Here is a 19,319-nt window from a genome sequence, read left to right on the forward strand (position 1 = left end):
TCTATAAGAAAAACTAGTGTACTTCACTATGGGCCCATCTGCTAATGCACAAATGATTGTTTGGAGGTCTGCAAGGGAAACCACCAGTGCACTCTTGGGTATAAAACAAACAAAAAAAAAATTCCTTCCAGTAGCACTTTAGAGACCAACTAAGTTTGTTCTTGGTATGAGCTTTTGTGTGCATGCACACTTCTTCAGATACCTTGCTACTCTGAGATCTTGCATAGAATGTTCTGGGAGATTGAAGTGTTCTCCTACTGGTTTCTCTGTCTTGTGATTCCTGATACCAGATTTATGTCCATTTATCCTTTGGCATAGGGTTTGGCTTGTTTGTCCAATATAGAGAGCTGAAGGGCACTGTTGGCATTTGATGGGATACACGATGTTAGAAGATGAGCAATTAAATAGTCCTGAGATGGTATGTTTGATGTTGTTGGGGCCAGTAATGGTGTTGTCCGGGTTTATGTGGCAGAGAAGTTGGCATCTGGGTTTATTGCAGGCTCTGGTACCAGTGTCCATGTTGAATAAGGAGCAGGAAATGTATAACCAGGTTGAACGGAAAGGGTGAAGTCTGGAGGGTGGCAACACGAGAACGGGCCTTTTCTGTGGTGGCTCCCCCTTTGGGAAATGCTCTCCCCAGGGAGGTTTGCCTGGCGCCTTCATTATGTATTTGTAGGTGCCAGGAGAAAACGTTCCTCTTCCACCAGGCCTTTGGCTGATTCATATTCTACAGCCTTTTAAAATGTGTCTGTGGGAAGGGGGGTTATAGCTCTGCTGTTCTGCTTTACTTATTTACTTGTTTTTATCCTGTATTTTATTCCGTTAATTGCCCTGAGATCTTAGGATGAAGAGCTGTATATAAATCTATAAAAAGGAAGAAAAAGAAATGCCAAGGGTGAGGGGGGGGGGAACCTCTTGCATTTCCAGCATCCAAAGTAGGAGCAAGGCCAGGTTGTTATTCATGTGGATGGATGCAAGCTGGTGGATGGTCTGGAACACAAAAAGGAGACCTAGACTATTCTCTTCAGTCTGAATTTGTACACACAACGGCGTGACGGCTGCTTGAGAGGCAAGCTCTTCCAAAGAGCAGCTCGGCACATGGCTCCAGCATGTGTTGTGGAGGTGTAGTGAAAACTGACAGATTTGCACAATGATTATTTGGCCAGAAGGCTCCATAAACCAGCTTCTGCCGTGTGTGCATTGATGCTTGTTTGTGTGAATCAGAACCTAAATTTTCAGGCCAAAGTCCCCTTGTGGTTCAGGATCCTATATTTTTCCAGATTCCCAGAGAGGACGTCTGGTGAGATGTGCAAGAAAAGCTGAGCTAGAAGCACAGAGAGTCACACGCAAGGCGTCAGGGGCAGTGCCGTGGAAATGCCAGTGTGTTGTGGGGGTGCAGAACGTGGCACCTGAGCTCTTTTCAGCTTTCCCTGGGGAGGGAAACACATTTCAAGTTCTTATAAGCACTTTTGCACAAAGTAACCGGCAAGTTTTGCCACCACAGGCTTAGTAACAGCTTTTGAAAATAAGGTCGGGCAAATTCTTGGGAAGGAGATTGGTCTATCAATGGCTGTCAGTCGCAATACAGTGGTACCTCTGGTTACGAACGGGATCCGTTCCGGAGCCCCGTTCGTAACCTGAAAGGTCCACAACTTGAAGCGCCGCATCTGCTCATGTGCGCAACACGATTAGGCGCTTCTGCGCATGCACGTGACATCATTGTGCGTGTCTGCGCATGCGCGAATTGCCGAACCCGGAAGTAACCCGTTCCAGTACTTCCGGGTTCGGCGCGTTCGTAACCCGTGACAAACGCAACATGCTGTGTTCGTGACACAAGGTATGACTGTACCTAAATGGAACAGTCATGCTCAGAGGCAGTCCACCTCTGAACAGCTGTTGAAGGAGGGCACACAGTGTGTGTGTTGCAGGCTTCATGCCAGGAAGCCCATGAGCAGGGCAGGAAGCCTCCAACACACACACACTGGGTGGCCACTTCTGAAAAACAGGAGTGGCGGATTGGACGGAGCATTGTGCTCTAATTCAGCAAGGCTCCTTTGTATGGCTGTGAAAAACCTGCTTAAACAGCTCACAGCTGCTGAAGGCTCAGAAGCCAGATGGGGGCTGAGCAAGGTTTTCACCCAGTGGTCAAGCGTCCTCTTGGCCTTCCATCGTGCCTTACAAATCGGATTAACAGAAACCAAGCGAGATGGCAAACACTTGCAGAATGTGTCGTGCAGATTCATAATTATGCAAGGTGGAGCCACAGAATTCTGCTTTTTCACAGTGTAAAGTATTGGTTTGTTTTTAGCGGAGTGCACTTGGACCCAATCATGGAGGTGACATGGAGGCCAAGGCTTGAAGGTCTGCTCCCCAGGGCCCCCCCCCAGCCCCCAATAGCTGACCCCACACGCAATGCAAGCAATGGCACGTGACTGCGAGAAGAGAGAGCCTAGGAAAGCGAACGGTTCAAGATGCCTGAAGCTGCAGAGCCAAACTGTGTGGTGAGGAAGACAGCTGCTTCAGATGCACAAGGGAAGCCTGGGCTATTCAGAAAGGTTTATGCGCTGATATTTTACGGCCCACCCTATCCTATGGGATCAGGGTGAAGGACACGGCCTAAACAACCCTGTCCTAGAGGTGTCCCCCACCAAGGCAATGGAAGCTATCGAAGTAAAAGAGGCCACCAAGCAGTAAGGAAATTAAACACTGCACTTTACAAAAGAAAGGGAAGTTAACTAGGGAGAAAGCAGTTTCATTCCCCCCCCCCTACACCTACTCACATTTCCTTGCCTCGGTTAACAATCCCTCATAATGCAGAATAACCAGCTTGCTCCCTCCCCTAAGGCAAAGTCTAGGGGGGAAATATAGAGGGGAAAACCCCACACAAGACTTCCTATGTCTGTTGCAGCTGGTCCTCAGAACGCCCTGCTGTGGGTGCTCCTTGCAGGAGATCTTCAGAGAAGAAGGAAGGGAGCAGTTGTTGTCGTCCCCCAGCCTCTCTTCCCCCCCCCCCAGTCCCGCTCGGCATAGATCTTGCAGCAAGCCCCAATCGCAGCCCTCTGGGGAAAGCTTGGCTAAGAACAAAGGGGATTGTAATGAACTCTTGTGTACTGAGCTCCATCTTTGCTTCAAGGCGGCTTGCCAAGAGCAAAACCGGGGCGCCGGGCCAGGAACCTGAAACTGGATCCTCTCCCACTCAAGAGAGTTAATGGACTGGGGCTCCCTCCTGGTTGCCCCCCGAGCTCCTCTTTGCTCCAAAACAGTTTTATGTTCCTTGTTAAGGGGACGGGAGAGAGGATGCCTGGTGGGAAGGGGGAGAGGGAGGAGAAGGAGGTTTCTGTCCTGAAAATCCTGCCTTCCCAAGACAGCATGCAGTTTGCTCCCCTTTTCCCACTGCAGTGAGAAAAATGATTGTTTCCATATCCAAGGACAAGTACCGTGTCAGAGGCATGTGTGGCATGGTCAGCAGTAGCTGCAAGCTGAGAAGGCAGTGTGGTGTGCTGTCTCTCAGTTCAAGTAGAATATTAACTTACAGAAGCAATAGCTTTGGGGCTAGGAAACGCTATGGCTTAGCCGTTTTGTCCATGCTTGGGCTGGTGGTTTATCTCCCCCAGGCAAACTGTAAACAGGAAGTCAAGATGACCAGATCAAGATTATATATCCTAGCTTGTGTGTGTGGGGGGGGAGGCAGACCACCAGACCAGGTCTGGACGCAGCGGCACTAAGGGCTTGCCCACATTTCCGCTTGCCCTGTGCTTAGAAAAGCAAGAATTTGAGCGGTTTCCCTCTTGCCCTGCGTCCTTTCCTAGGGAAAACCCGTCTTCAGAGCTAAATCAGAGCAAACATCTAGCTGGAGAAAACCTGAATTGCCGTTTGCTTCAAATGAGTGCTAAAAAGTGCTTTTCCCCAGGGGGAAGTGTGAGGAAGCCTTCAGCCAGACCAGGGCTGAGATCCAGTTAGCACTGCAGCAGCAAGACTGTGGAAGGAGCACAAACCTTCCTCCCAGTTTCTGGCCTGGATCTGAATCTGTTTTTATATTTATAGCATATAAATATACAATCATGTTTATAACATGCAATTGTTTCTAGCTGCTTTTATAACTGATACTGTTTTATGTATGCCATTATATTGTGAATTGCTTCAAGATGCCTTGTGAGAAGCGATTAAAAGATGAAACGAAACGAAAAACTCCTGCGGATATTGCGCTTGGATATTTGCCCCCAAAGCTGGTCCCAGGATGGCCAGCTGCATATTCACATCTCCAAATGGGCGAGAGCTCTCTTTTGAACAGTACCACGTGCCCATAAACCCTGCCTGGAATCTCCAACAAGCAACGGCAGGGTGGGGTGGGGGGGTGGGAAGCCCCTATACTTACTCGTCCGGTTTGCTCATAGGTCCCCGATTAATGGAGGTCATGGGGTTGTCCGCCCATGGGATCTGCTCCCCAATTGTTGGTTGACCGAACTGATGATCTGTGACTCCCAGTTCCAGCTCAGGCAATCCTGAGGGGAGGAAGGAGGGAACAGAAGAGAAGAGAAGTTAAATGGCAGGATCCCACCCTGTCCTGGTCAGAAACTTCAGCTGGTGCATAATCCAATGGCCAGGTTGCTCACCGGAGCAAGACGGTCTGAGCATATTCCACCGATCCTAATCCAACTGCACTGGCTACCGATTAGTTTCCAGGCCCAACTCAAAGTGCTGGTTTTGACCCATAAAGCCTTAAATGGCTCAGGATCGCAATACCTCAAGGACCGCTTCTTCCCATATTAACCTACCCGGACCCTGAGATCATCTTCTGAGGCCCTCCTTCGTGTGCCTCCTCCGCGAGAGGTCCGGAGGGTGGCAACAGGAGAGCGGGGCCTTCTCTGTGGTGGTTCCCAGCCTGTGGAATGCTCTCCCCAAGGAAGTCTGCCTGGCGCCTTCACTATACACCTTTAGGCACCAGGCAAAAACGTTCCTTTTCAACCAGGCCTTTGACTGACTTGATCTACACACTATACCCTTTTTAAAAATGCTGGCTCCTTTTGTGTGTGTGTGTGGGGGGGTTATTGGGTTGTTGGTTTTGTTTTGATGTATTTGATATTTTATGTCAACCGCCCTGAGACCTTCGGTTATAGGGTGGTATAGAAATTAAATGAATGAATGAATAAATAAATAAATATAACAAACAACAACAACAACAACAAGAGTTTGGATTTGATATCCCGCTTTATCACTACCCGAAGGAGTCTCAAGGAGGTTAACATTCTCCTTTCCCTTCCTCTCCCACAACAAATATTCTGTGAGGTGTGTGGGGCTGAGAGACTTCAGAGAAGTGTGACTAGCCCGGGGGTCTGCAACCTGCGGCTCCGGAGCCGCATGCGGCTCTTTTACACCTTTGCCGCGGCTCCGGGGCTCCGGGGCGGATACACCTGTCCACTTCTCCAGCTGGCCAGTGGCAGCGGCCGCCCTCCAGCTGGCCGGCGGCCCCCCCTCCGGAGGCTGAGGGTGCTGCTGCTGTGCTGCTCTGCTCATGCGTTGTGCCTCGTTTCTGCCAGCGCAGGCGCAGCAGCAGACAGCAGCAGTTTCCCTCCAGAGGTGTGGCTGCTGCTGCTGGTGTGGAGCTGCTGCTGGCTGCTGCATCGAGGCGACGACGAGGTAGGCAGCTGTGGGCTGGGCCAGGGGCGGCGGGTGGTGGGCAAGGGCGAGGGGGGAAGCCCTCCTTTTAAAAATGGTCGAGGAAGCTGCGCCTGTTTCCCTGCCGCTGCCTCCTTCACTCCTGGTTCCGCTCGCAGCCTCAGACCTTGCCCGGGACTCGCCCTTGCCCGGGACCCGCGTCTCAGGAGCCAATGGGTGCATGTGTCGCGAGGGGGCTTGGAGGCTCCTAGGAGCCCGAGCACGCACAGCAGGGACGTGGCTGCTTAAAAAGGCTGCATGGAGGAAAAGGCAGTTGTGCGTTCTTCCGCAGCAGCGTCGAGCGGAGCCGCCGCCTAACCTCACCAGGCAAGGTTAGTCACGTCGCCCCCGCCTTCCAGGGCGCAAAGCTGGGCTGGCTGGGCAGAAACCACCGTCAAGCTCTCTGCCTGCTGTGGGCGGGGGGCTTTGCAACCCCCCAACGAGTCCCTTGGGGTGGGGGACTGGGACTGGGGAGGGGGAGTCCTCTGTCGCTGCTTCCTCAGGTGTGTTGCTTAGGCTGCTGGGCGGAGCGCGGGAGCGCAAGTTGGCCGCCTGCGCCGCGCCCTCCGGCTGTGGCCTCTCCAAAGTGGCCTCTCCAAATGCGCGGCGCAAAGAGCGGCGCCTTGGCTTTGCCCCGGTTTGGTTGGGCAGCCTGTGGCTGGAGGAGATCCGGGGAATTCCTCCTCGGCGACTGAAAGAGGGGCTTGTTCTCCCGCGCTTTCTTTTCTCCCAGTTCTAGGTCACTCAACCCACAATAGCACTTCTTTAGTCTCCTTGCCGCACGCGCTCTGGCAACTTTTCAGGCTCCGGCTTGCGTAAAAACTGGGAAAGCTTTCTCTCGCTTCCTTCCCCCCTCCCCCTCCGATGCTGCTCTCCAACCACCTACCTGCTTGTCACAAGTTTTGGAAACCCCCCCACTCCTTGGAAGGGTTTCATTATTGGAGCTGAGCTTGTCCCCTGCTGAGGTAAATGACTTATTGCTCTGCTTCGACCGGGGTGGGTGGGTGATTGGGTGGGCTGGTAAAGAAAACCAAACCTGAGTAACTTATGCAGAGGCAGAATTTACTAGGTGGGGGGAGAAGCCCCCGTCGTGACTTCCAGGTGTTTGGAAGCACGGACAGCCCACCAAAAAGAAAACTTGTGAAAATGCTTCCTTCGCGAGGGCAAGGAGTAATAGGGGTGGAGATGGGCCGAAAGTCCAAAGGAAATGATTTCTTGAAGGGGGAGGATGTACTACGGGAGGCAGAATAAAGGGCTGGTTCTCACAGAGAAATGGGTAGGAGAATGACGCCCCAAAAGGTTGCAGTTTTTCCTATGTCCTGAGTGTGTGTTAGGGGAGCCTTAACAAAGCACTTGTTGGTGTGGAAGAGAGGAGTCCTAACTTGGATCTGTGTTCATGTGCAAAATCTATCGCCATTGTCATTAAGGGGGCAGGGAACTCCCCTAAAAAGGTTTGAACACTATGAACTACTACAACCACCTGTATGCAAGTCAGCACAAACATCACAGGCTTCTCTGGTGCAATTCTGTGCTTTATTTAGCAAGAGAGGAGGTTGGAAGAGGTGAGCATAGCCTCTGGTCTGGAATATTAAGGGTAAAAGACACTAAGATTATTGTAAAAGCCAGCAGTCTTCAATTAGACATGGGACAAACATTTAACACAAGTGTGCAGTTGAGGACTCATTAAAAAAAATAATCAAATATTTGTATGCTGTTGCAACCCACCTTGGATCAGGCTGTGACCTGGTAGTGGTCCCCAGGTTGGATAAAAATGAATGATTAAAAAAAAAAATGGATTTTTTTATTTAAATCAGATTTTTTAAATTTAAATCAGATTTTTTAAAATAAAATGCAGTGTTATATTTGTTTTAAATGTCGCAGTGGTTTTGCGGCTCCCAGTTTCTTTTTTTTCTTCAGAAACGGGTCCAAGTGGCTCTTTTTGTCTTAAAGGTTGCAGACCCCTGGACTAGCCCAAGGTCACCCAGCAGCTGCATGTGGAGGAGCAGGGAAGCGAACCCGGTTCACCAGATTACGAGTCTACCGCTCTTAACCACTACACCACACTGGCTCTAATAATAATAATAAAAATAAAAATGCGGTGGGACTAAAAGAGAGGGTGGGAGGACATCAAGGATGGCGGTGGCCGAGGATAATTAGAAGGGGAAGCCAGTTTAGTGCATCTAGGTGTGGAGGTCAAGGCGAGTGGCAACACAGTGGGAAATGTCCTGCTCAGCCAGCAGAGCTGCAATGAGAATGGCAGAACAGGCTGGGAGTCAGAAGGCAGGCATGCTCTCCTAAACTCCAGGAGTGGGCTGGACAGGGACTGCAGGCATGGCCAGCTCCACTCTCACAAGGCCAGGCGCTGCCAGATCCCAGCAGGGCACAGGAGGGCAAGGAGGGACCTGCTGGCTCACGATATGCCAGTCTTCAGCTTCTCTGGTATGCTGATTTGGTGCACTGGGCCCATAAAGGATGCATGGCTGGAGGGGCTTTCTGAGGCTACAGGTTGTTGTTGTTGTTGTTGTTGTTCATCATCATCATCATCATCATCATTTATTAATTAAATTTGTACAGCGCCCTTCGTCCGTAGGTCTCAGCATAAAAAATACAAGACAAAACACACAAAATACGTAATAAAAGCAAGAGCAAAACAAATAGGTTTTGAACTAAATGTTCCTGCAATCATAACCAGACACTGGAGAGACCTGTCAGGAGTAAGCATGGACCAATGGTACCAAGTAGTATGGGAAACAGCCCTACTGGAAAAACTAACCAGTAAGCTGAAACCGACACGGGGACAAACGGAAGAAGACGCCCCGGTATGGTTCCCCTTCATCACACACACAGCCCAACAAGACAATGACAAAAATCTACCAACAGCATACAAATCAATATGGCTAACCTGATCAAAAACTCATCCACCCCACTCACACATGAAAACAAAGACCACCACAGCCAACCACAAATGAACAATCACACCCTACGACAACCCTGACCTCTCTTACCACCAAAGGAGCACAAGCGAACAACAGAGAACCTGCACAAACAACTACATATATTAAGTAAAATAGAAACATCGTCACCCCACCCCACCCATCTCCCCATCCCACCCACCTCCTTCCCCCCTTCTCTCCCTAATGTCTCAACAAACGAAACTGATTTGTAAAAATGTTACGTGGAAAAAATACGAGAGTGACATTGCACCTTTGTAAATCAAGAAAATCTTTAATAAAAATACTTTAAAAAGTGTGTCTGTGTGAGTGTGTGTGTGTGTGAGAGAGAGAGAGGGAGAAGTTGAGATAGACATCAGTGCATTAGGAAGCATGTTGACAGTGAAAAATCAGTTACAGGTGGGTAGCCGTGTTGGTCTGCCATAGTCAAAACAAAATCGAAAATTCTTTCTAGTAGCACCTTAGAGACCAACTGAGTTTGTTCCTGGTATGAGCTTTCGTGTGCATGCACACTGGTATCTGAAGAAGTGTGCATGCACACGAAAGCTCATACCAGGAACAAACTCAGTTGGTCTCTAAGGTGCTACTAGAAAGAATTTTCGATTTTGTAGTGAAAAATCAGAAATCTATGAGCGAGACTTTTATTCCTTTTTAAAGGGCCTCATTTTAAACTGAAGTCTGTTTTTTTTTAACACACACACACACACACACGTTTAAGGAATAATATTTCCAAGACTAACTGGGGCTAATGAGGTTGCCAATATAAAAGTTTTATTATTTTAAAATGGAATTCAATTTGTGTTCTTCAGCCACACACCCGGTGCAAGAAGTTGAAAAGGCAGTGCAGGGTGAAATCTAAATGAGCGCAGGCATGTTAATCCAGCTGGCTCTGCCTGCCCAGGATGGGAGAGACAAAGCTGCATTAAAGGTTTGCTGCAGCCTGCCAATTAACTGGCCTGGTCTTTTAGCCAACTCATTAAGAGATCCTTTCAATGGCCTTTGGAGATCCACAAGAGACAGCGGTTCAAATCCCCACAAGGAGCGATGAGCCAATCAGAAGCAATGTTGCAAACACTCAAAAACTTCCACCGAGGATGGCAAATTCTCTTCTTAATTATGAGCCAAAGTGATGGGAAAACTGTGTTTATTATGTGTGAGAGAAGAGAGAAGAGGCTGGGCTGGGGCTGGGGGTGGGCTGGGCTGCCGAAGGCACTGAAAGGTCTACATTGGTTGCCCAAAGCAGAAAATCTAAACCACTAGCATTTCCTCCAACATTTCTATGATGAAAATAGGGACGTCCTAGGGCTTGCCGATCAGAAAGTTGGTGGTTCGAATCCCTGCAATGACGGGGTGAGCTCCCGTTGCTCGGTCCCTGCTCCTGGCAACCTAGCAGTTCGAAAGCATGTCAAAGTGCAATTAGATAAATAGGTACCGCTCCAGCGGGAAGGTAAACGGTGTTTCCGTGCGCTGCTCTGGTTTGCCAGAAGCGGCTTTGTCATGCTGGCCACATGACCCGGAAGCTGTACGCCGGCTCTCTCGGCCAGTAAAGTGAGATGAGCGGCGCAACCCTAGAGTCGTCCGCAACTGGACCTAATGGTCAGGGGTCCCTTTACCTTTATTCCATAATTGATTATTGCAATTGGTTGCAATTGATTGTTGCTGAAGTTTACTGTGGGTCACAGAAACTGTTATTCTGAATAATGCTTTTAATAGGGAAGGGTACGGGGAAATTGGGGGTAATTTTATGGAACCGAGGGGGCGGGGCTCTGAAAACGTTTGGGGACCCCTGATCTAGAGCTTCGCCCCGGTTTTGAACATCTGCTTAGCTGGCCGAGCCCCGGCCATCAATTCTCCTCCCGTGGACGGACAGCACTGCTGATAATGCGAAACCCGCAAAGTGTGCGCCGCAGCCATGCGTTGGAGAGCAAAGTCAACCAGAGAGAGCAGGTTTTGTTCTTGCGCTGGCTATGCAGCAGAGATGAAGTGTTCGCAAGGGTTGCCTGGCAACAGGAAAATAAAAGGGAGCACTGGCAACAGCAGCGGCGCTGCCAATTTACAACTGAGCAAGGATATGCGCCACATGGGGGGGGGGGAAATGGCTCAGGTGCGCACTCCACCCATAGGGTGTCGCCTGCCCTTGTTACTGCTGCCCCTGGGAAGTGCAACTGAAAAGTAAACCCGGAGACGGTGATCTCAGCTGTGCATCTTGCATTTCCAGAGGCCAAAGCAAACATCCTTCCCGAACATGCTAGCAAGCACAATCACATGGCGCCCTTGCTTTCTAAGCTCCGAGAACGAGTTCTTCGTTGCTCGTGAAAGACAAGATTCCATCAACAGTGTCTCCGAAAAATCTTACACATCACTTCGGAAGACAGGCAAACTAATATCAGTGTATTGGATGAAGCAAAGATCACCAGTGTCGAAGCGATTATTCTTCAACATCAAGTTCGTTGGACTGGTCATGTTGTGTGGGTGCCTGATGATCGTCTTCCAAAGCAACTACTCTATTCTGAACTTAAAAATGGAAAGCGTAATGCTTGTGGTCAACAAAAGAGGTTTAAAGACTGTCTCAAGGCAAATCTAAAAAAATGTAGTATAAACACCGACAATTGGGAAACACTTGCCTGCGAGCGCTCCAGTTGGAGAACAGCCTTTACCAAAGGTGTCCTGGACTTTGAAGACACTTGAACTCAGGACGCAAGGGAGGAACGTGCTAAGAGGAAGGCACGCTTGGCAAATCCACACCGTGATCAACTCCCGCCCGGGAACCAATGTCCCCACTGTGCAAGGATGTGTGGGTCCAGAATGGGCCTCCACTTACAGACTCACTGTTAAAACCGTGCTTATGGAAGACAATCTTACTTGGCTACGAAGGATCGCCAAAGAAGAAGATACCCCCTCCCCCCAGTACCAACACTGTTTGCTGTGTGTGTGTGTGTGTGTGTGTGTGTGTGTGTTTTAAAAACAGTCACTCCAGGAGACCAAAACTTGCTTGTGAACATCCTGCATCACCTAACTGTCCGCCTTTTCGTCTGAGACAGCATAGCTGTTTCCTAACATTCTGTCTTCTGAGGAAGCACAGATCTACCATTCTTGCCATTTGTAAAAAGAAAAACAAGCAAATAAACCTTCAACCAGATTATTTTTACAAGCAGTCATCTTTCGAGCAGGATAAAAATATTTAATTTCTTTTATATCTGATTTTTTATAAAAAAAAATAACGCTAAAGCTTTTTTTTTTTTAACATTAGCCCTGTCATGCCCATTTAACCTCTAACTCAGTTAATATCTAAACAGAATCTATGCCTCTGCCACATACACTGAGTTTGAAGAGGCTTTCCTTTGTAAATCAAGAACCAATTTGATCCGTTTATCAGACATGAATATTTATGCTCTAGACGCCAAATGCAGCCAATTTCATTTTCGTCGGATGAAAACAACCTTCTCTAGTTTGCCCTGCTTAGTCTATCTATTAGATCTCGCTTCAATCTCTCAGTTGTGAGACAGAGAGAGGGCTGGGGCTGAGCTAAGTGAATCTCAAAGGACAGGCTGCTTGCATAGGCTGTTTGGGTGTGCTTGAATATTCCCTCTGGCTCACACTGCGTCATAGGTTTTGTAGTGTTTAGAAATACCGAAAACCTCTTTCATCTGTCTGATGGTTGTGGGTGCTTGATGCTGCAGGATCGGCTTGGCAGCGGATGAAATGGTTCAGAAACTCTGCATTCAGCCTCAGTTCTGCTGTCTGTGGATTTTGGCAGCAGCAATACAGGAGCACATCAGAAAAGGCTCCTTGTTGCGTAATTCTCCAAACGGGAGTGCCGATACCCCAGATGTGGCGACACTGACAAAAATGAGGGGCTTTGGGATTTAACGTGCAGGGAACTGCCAAGGCTGGGGATAATTCCTAAAGATTTCCACACACGTTTATGATGCCACAGCGCTGATCTCCCCGTCCTGCTAACTGGGACAATGATAGGAACTGACTTTTCTGGGTTCTGTAGCGAAGCTGCTTTCCCGCACTGACTTTCAACACAGCTCTGCTATTCTCTCCTGTGCCTTGCTTCAGGGTAGAAGACGGAGCTGGGAGGCTGGGGCTGCATTTGCTTAACATGTCAGAACTAATGCTGGGCTGACTGGGCTGCTTATTTCCCAAGCAGGTTAAGCATGACTTTTAAAGACACGTTTATTTGCTCAGACCCTTCGGAGGGAGTTGAGTCTGTTAGTTGAATTCATCTCAGTTTCAAATTCCTATGAGGTTTTAAGGTTTCTTGAATTTTTAAGCTGCATGGTTTTACATCATGTGGGTATACCGACCTGTGATCTTCAGTTCTTTAGGCACCAGGCAAAAACGTTCCTCTTCAACCATGCCTTGGGCTGGTTAACATCCTATACCCTTTTAAATGTGTGTTGTGGGAAGGTCTTTGTTTTGTTTTTATTATGTATTTCGTCTTCTTTATATTGTATTTTCATGTTGTGAACAGCCCTGACGAAGGGCGGCATGCAAATTTATGCAAATAATTTACGCAACATGCAAATAATTTTATGCAAATAAGGGTACTTTAGCAATAAACTGATGAGGATGAGAACTCACAAAAAAATGGGAGTGGGGGCGGTCGGGAAAATCCCTGCACAGTTGTGAGTTTCAGTGGCTCATTGTTTCTCAGGCTGACTACCTCAAAGGGTCATTGGGAGAAGGACTATACAATGGTACCTTGGTTTAAGAACAGCTTAGTTTATGAACAACTTGGATTAAGAATGCTGCAAACCCACAAATGGGTGTTTTGGTTTGTGAACTTTGCCTTGGAAGCAGAACATGTTCCGCTTCCTGCTGAGTGTGCTCCATTTGTAAATTGAGTCCCCCGCTGCTATGGGAAAGCACGCCCTGGTTTAAGAACGCTTTGGTTTAAGAACAGACTTCCGGAATGTATTAAGTTCGTAAACCAAGGTACCATTGCATATTTTGCTTATTGAAAGAACGCCAGGGGCCTTTCCCTCCGGTGTCACAGATGCACCTACCTGTGTCAGGCTGGAAGGGGCTTGGTCCAGGTACTGCCCCCCTGCCTTGCTCGGAAGGCAAACCGGGGTGGGGGCTGCTGCCGTTGGTTGCGGGGAATGGCGCCGTCCTGAGCTGAACCGGCTCCAGGGGGTCGCAGAATTCGAAGGGGGACCGGCCAGCCTGCATTCCCTGCCCACCATTGACAGCTGGAACACAGAAGTAAAATTCAGAGATCCGCACAGGGTGGCTGTAGGGCCAGGAGCAACGGACAGGGATGTGAGAAGAGGATCAAGCTGGCACTTGGGTTGCAGAAACCTAAATGGGCTCATTTGGGACAGTCCGGTTGCTCACCCTCCAGGAACCTCACTCCCAAGAGTGGCCATGCTAATGCCATGCACTTCAGATCAACGATGAACAGTGGCAAGGAATATCCAGGCCATATACAGCAGTGTTTCTCATCCCTTTTACTTCTTTTTTCTTTTCTTGGTCACTTCTCTCTTCCCTCTGTGACCCCCTAGTCTTGTTCTGTGGTCCCCCATTTATGCAATTTTCACCTGCGGCCCCCTTGGAATATCCTGGGGCGGGGGCCCAGGGGACTATATTCCAACCCCCCCCCCCGTGAAGTCTCCACCATGTGCTGGAGCTCTTGCACAGTCCACCAGATGGCTCTCCTGTCCCCTCTTCTCAGAAGCTACTCAGCCAAATTAAACTGACTTTCTTCTTTTTTGGACCGCTGCTCTTTTCAGTTACTCTTTTTATGCAACTGCCACTAAAACACTCAAGTTGGTTTGAAACACAAGTCTGCAAGCTGAAAATTCTGACTGCAAACTTTCACATTCTTTATTTCCCACCTCTACTTCTTCTTGTTTACCTTCCCAATAACAATTTGTTTGAGAGCTTCAGAAAAGGGACGCTAAGCATTTAAACAGACAAGCTTATTTTTTTCACGATTGCCTGGAAATTTACCAAAACCACAAAGGGATTTTTTAAAAAGAAACCTCAAATTTGAAAATTTCCAGAAATCAAAAAGTTCTTATTCAGATTTTTTTAAAAAAATGTTGACAAATTGACAAGTGTTTTGGGTTTAATGGAATCTACTTGGTTGCCTTAACCAGATCTGGCCATATAGATATACTCCAATATCCACTTCCTACAACATTTTTTTCCCCTGTATACATTTCAGGGTCCACTCCAAAGCATCCCAAAAGATCATTTTGTCTTCTGGACCATCTCCAAGGCATGTGTAAACTTTTGTATCACACAATGCCCTTTTCCAGGAAGAACACTTCTGTGTTAACTCAAAGGTTTGCACGCTCCCGGCCAACGAAAGCCCATTCCAATAAAACAAGAATAAAAGGGAAAGTGATCACCGGTCAATGGAACTGACAGTCAACTCTAAAAAAAAACTTTCTGCATCAATGATGTTCCTGAATCTTCAGCAGCACAAGGAGCCCAGTCAAGTCAAAACATGTCAATGACTTCTGAATGGCCTTATAGTTGGGTTTTCTGCAGGCATTCAGATCCTTGGAATAAGGATTTTTAGCATGCAAGGAACAAGCTTCGGTGGAAAGCAGTAGCCTGACGTTTGCCCCGGGAATTTATCGGAGAGGGGATGGAAGAAGAAGGGCAGCTTGGGAACTGACAGCACTCCTTCAGACCTCCAGACTATGGGAAGGCAAAGCTCCCTCCTTTGACGCGATTTGTAGCTGTCACTCACAAACATCACTAGGGCTCAAGAATCTCCTCTCTTGACCTGAGGTGGGCTGCTCTCATCCTCTGGCTGTTGACCCTCTATTTTAGGTGCTGCTCAACAATGGTAAAATCAAGCAAACGAATGCTTCTTCCCTGTGAATGAGTCCTTTATATTGGTTTAGAGCCAACATAGTGACTTCCAGACAATTTGGGGATGCAACCCCCATCATCCCTCACCCCTGGCTATGCTGGCTGGGGCTGAAGGAGCGTCTCCACCCCCATCATTCAGCCCGGACACTGAGGTCCAGCGCCGAGGGCCTTCTGTCGGTTCCCTCACTGCGAGAAGCAAAACTACAGGGAACCAGGCAGAGGGCCTTCTCGGTGGTGGTGCCTGCCCTGTGGAACGCCCTCCCATCAGATGTCAAGGCAATAAGCAACTATCTAACTTTTAAAAGACATCTGAAGGCAGCCCTGTTTAGGGAAGTTTTTAATGCTTAATGCTGTATTGTGTGTGTGTGTGTTCGGTTGGGAGCTGCCCAGAGTGCAGCCCACCTGATTGGAGTTGCAGAACCACAGCTTACGAGGCGGGGTGGCAACAGGACATTTCTTGTGTGGGGCACATTCTTCTGTCTTGGCAACACCCACAAAAAGAGAAGACTAAAGGAAGATTAGGCAAACTTCTCTTCCTGGTCAAGTCACCTACTCCTTGCATCTGACGGTAGGCTTTTGCCTCCTCAACACAATAAATTAGTTAATCTACGATGAAACTGCATTTTTGTCAGCTTAAATTGACGGAAAATTGGCACAGGGCTCTAGCCAACTCTTAACGTGCCGATCTACCTTGGGACCCGAGTAGTTAAATCTTAAGCCCGCACAGAAAAAGCTGGTGGGGCCCGTGCAAAACACGGCCAAATCAAGCTTGCTTTTATAAAGCATTGGGGTTGGTTGCAGAATTTGGAAGGAGAATTCCCACCGCCTCTTTCTCCTCCACCAACACCTGGCATTCAGCACGCCAATGCAATGGTACCAGGCTCCAGTCTATCAGACACGTTGTGAAGAACATGGATTAAGAGCATGTACGAGAAAGTTAGAGCAGGCCCAGCCCTGGGAGTTATAGAAAGGGAGGAAAGACTTCACAGAAGTACGTACAGCTCATCCCCGTGGGAGTTCTTGCGGCGGTGCCCGGCTGGAGGGAGGGGGTGAGGATCTCTGACTTGATGGCAATGCCGCCACATTCGGCCGCCTCCGATCCACACAGTCCTGGCGGCAGCTGAGCTTTCTCCAGCGACGGCAGAATCTGGTCAAGGTCCGACGCAAACTGAAGGAAGGAAGCAAGGCCACAGGTCAGCCATGGAACCTCCGAGGGCAGCCACGGGTGGAACAAGAAACCAACCACAACCCTTTCCCTCTGGCCTTGATGGCGCAAATTCGCAAAAGCCCTGAACGACTTGGATCTGAGGGCTTCCCCATTCCTTATGCTCCATCCTGGTAAGAGCAATTCTGGCGGGTTCCCCACACCTCTGAAGTTCAGTGGCCTTCACCAGAGACCGGGCCTTTAGCCCTGTCCTGTGGAACTCCCTGCCAGTAGAGGTTTGGCAGGAATAATCGCAGCTGGCTTTCAGACATGTTTGGAAAACTGCGTAATTCAGACAGGCCTGTGAAATGTTCATTTAAAAAAAAAATCTATATTGATGTTTTTATGCTGAATACTGTGCTGATTTAGATAGCTTCCTGGCTATGTTTCTGTGTAAAGCTTCCAGAATGGCACACAACCAGTAATAAAATTGTTAAGAATGCAGCATAAACTTAAGACCACTGCGTCCATTTAGCTCAGTGTTGTCTACAAGGATCAGCATTGGATCTCCAGGATTTCAGAGCAGGAGTCTCTCCCAGGCCTATAAGGAGATGCTGAGGATTTAAGCTGGGACATTCTGCATGCCAAGCAGGTGCTTTACCACTGAGCTAAAATGTTTCCTCTTTCTTCTCTGCAAGTACAGTGGCACCTTGGTTTAAGAACAGCTTAGTTTATGAACAACTTGGATTAAGAACTCTGCAAACCCGGAAGTAATAAAACGTTATTGCAGCTATAAGCTCATAGGTGTTTTGGTTTGTGAACTTTGCCTTGGAAGCAGAACATGTTAAGAGTGCTCCATTTGTAAATTGAGTCCCCCGCTGCTAATGAGAAAGCGCGCCTTGGTTTAAGAATGCTTTGGTTTAAGAACAGACTTCCGGAATGGATTAAGTTCGTAAACCAAGGTACCACCGTATTACTTTTATTTCAAACAACGCTTAATTAAAAAAACAAAACAAAACCATGACCTGGGAAGTTCTGCATTGGAGGTGAGAAGCTGTTGTATATTCTACATGGACACATACTGCAGAACCCCAGCAGTAATATGATGTTTGGCTGGATGGCAACATACAACCTCCAACCAGGAAAAAAAAATTGTTTCCTTAAAGGTGCTAAGTGGAGAAAAAAAATGTTGTATGGAAGAAGCTGGGCCTGCAGTTACAGCAACCGCGGTGTTCAGCTTCACCATTCTCTACTCCAGCAGCTCCCCGGACTGTTCCAGGCACACACCGTGCCTGGACAAATCAGATAAGTCCGCCGCCGTAATGTAACGGAAGAAAAGGGAAGGGTATGCATTACATTCAGTTTGATCCAGAGAGTGATAGCACATCACGGGCTCAAAAAAAAAAAGTGAACATCCAGAAACATTCCGAGAGTGAAAACATTGGCAAGGTGAGGTGGGCTTTCTTTGAGCAGAAACTGTTCCAGTTTGGAAACAAGACATTTCAACTCTCACACCCACAGAGCAAGATGTTTGAAATGCTGAATCAGTCTGTCTCTCTCTCACACACATTCACACGCATGGGGAACAGTTTCATAACCAGGAGCCTGCAGAGAGAGAGAGAGAGAGAGAGAGAGAGAGAGAAAGCAGCCATATCCACCAGCTGGGAGTCCTCCATCCACCGCGCTCAGGGAAAAAACAGGCACACATTTCTGCTTATTCGTTTTCCCAAAAATGTGAGATTGCTGGCTCGCCTTTCTGTACCTGGGCATTTCCTCTGAGGCCAACAGGGCCTAACTACACCATAGCATGATGGCCCACACGGAGGTTGCTGCAGGGCAAGATCTCAAGAGAGAGATAGCAAATGCTTCGTCCACTTGCCACCCCGACATTAAAAACTATCAAAAGCTACTTGCATTAAAAGCTACTTGTAATTAAAAGCTATATTGAAAACCTGAACATCTTTTGGGTGGCCTAGAATTTTTTTTTAAAAAACGCTTACTCTATTGGCTTAGCTACTTTCTTTTATTTTATTTTTTAAAATTAAATTTCCAAAAATAAAGAAAAAGAAAACAAGAAAAACACACACCCAAGAGATAAACTTACATAAAAATGTCACACAGTTCCACATGTTGAGATTACTCTGAATCTCATTGACTTTCCCCCATCCCATCCATGAGTCCTCTTAATTCTGTTTCAACTGCGTATCCACATTTCTCCAATTATTTCGCCTTCCTAAATTATCCATACTTTCTATTTCATTACAAGTGTATTTGGAATCCTGCTTATGTTTTGACCTGTTTACAATGTTTAAACTAACATTTGTTAAAAGACCAGCAGCTTTTAAAATTAGGAATTATAGGTACCGAGATCTCAAAAGATCAGAAGAAACTGTTGATGTATGCTACTACCGCCTCTTGGACGTTGCTCGCCTGGAGATGGAAGGAGGATACAACCCCGACGAAAGAGGAATGGCAAATCAAGTTGATGGACTATGCCGAAATGGCAAAATTAACCGGGAAGCTCAGGGACCAAGAGGAAGAGAAATTTAAAGAAGAATGGGAAATGTTTCTTCCAGTAGCACCTTAGAGACCAACTAGTAAGTTTGTTCTTGGTATGAGCTTTCATGTGCATGCACACTTCTTCAGATACCATGCACACGAAAGCTCATACCAAGAACAAACTTAAGTTAGTCTCCAAGGTGCTACTGGAAGGAATTTTTTTTATTTTTTAT

General features: G+C 47.8%; 1 protein-coding gene across 5 annotated transcripts in view; it reads right to left on the minus strand.

The window, feature by feature from the left end:
• The window catches only part of NCOA1 (nuclear receptor coactivator 1), a 224,407-nt gene that overhangs the window by 16,940 nt on the left and 188,148 nt on the right, over positions 1-19,319 (minus strand). For all 5 annotated transcript variants that reach the window (XM_033145189.1, XM_033145190.1, XM_033145193.1 and 2 more), the window contains 3 exons: positions 16,443-16,611; positions 13,622-13,807; positions 4,376-4,502 (listed from right to left, as the gene is read on the minus strand). In XM_033145189.1, coding sequence (XP_033001080.1) covers positions 4,376-4,502; positions 13,622-13,807; positions 16,443-16,611 — 482 coding nt within the window. The remainder of the gene's footprint in view (positions 1-4,375; positions 4,503-13,621; positions 13,808-16,442; positions 16,612-19,319) is intronic.

This window comes from Lacerta agilis, chromosome 3 (assembly GCF_009819535.1).
Source record: "Lacerta agilis isolate rLacAgi1 chromosome 3, rLacAgi1.pri, whole genome shotgun sequence".
Lineage (NCBI taxonomy): Eukaryota > Metazoa > Chordata > Lepidosauria > Squamata > Lacertidae > Lacerta > Lacerta agilis.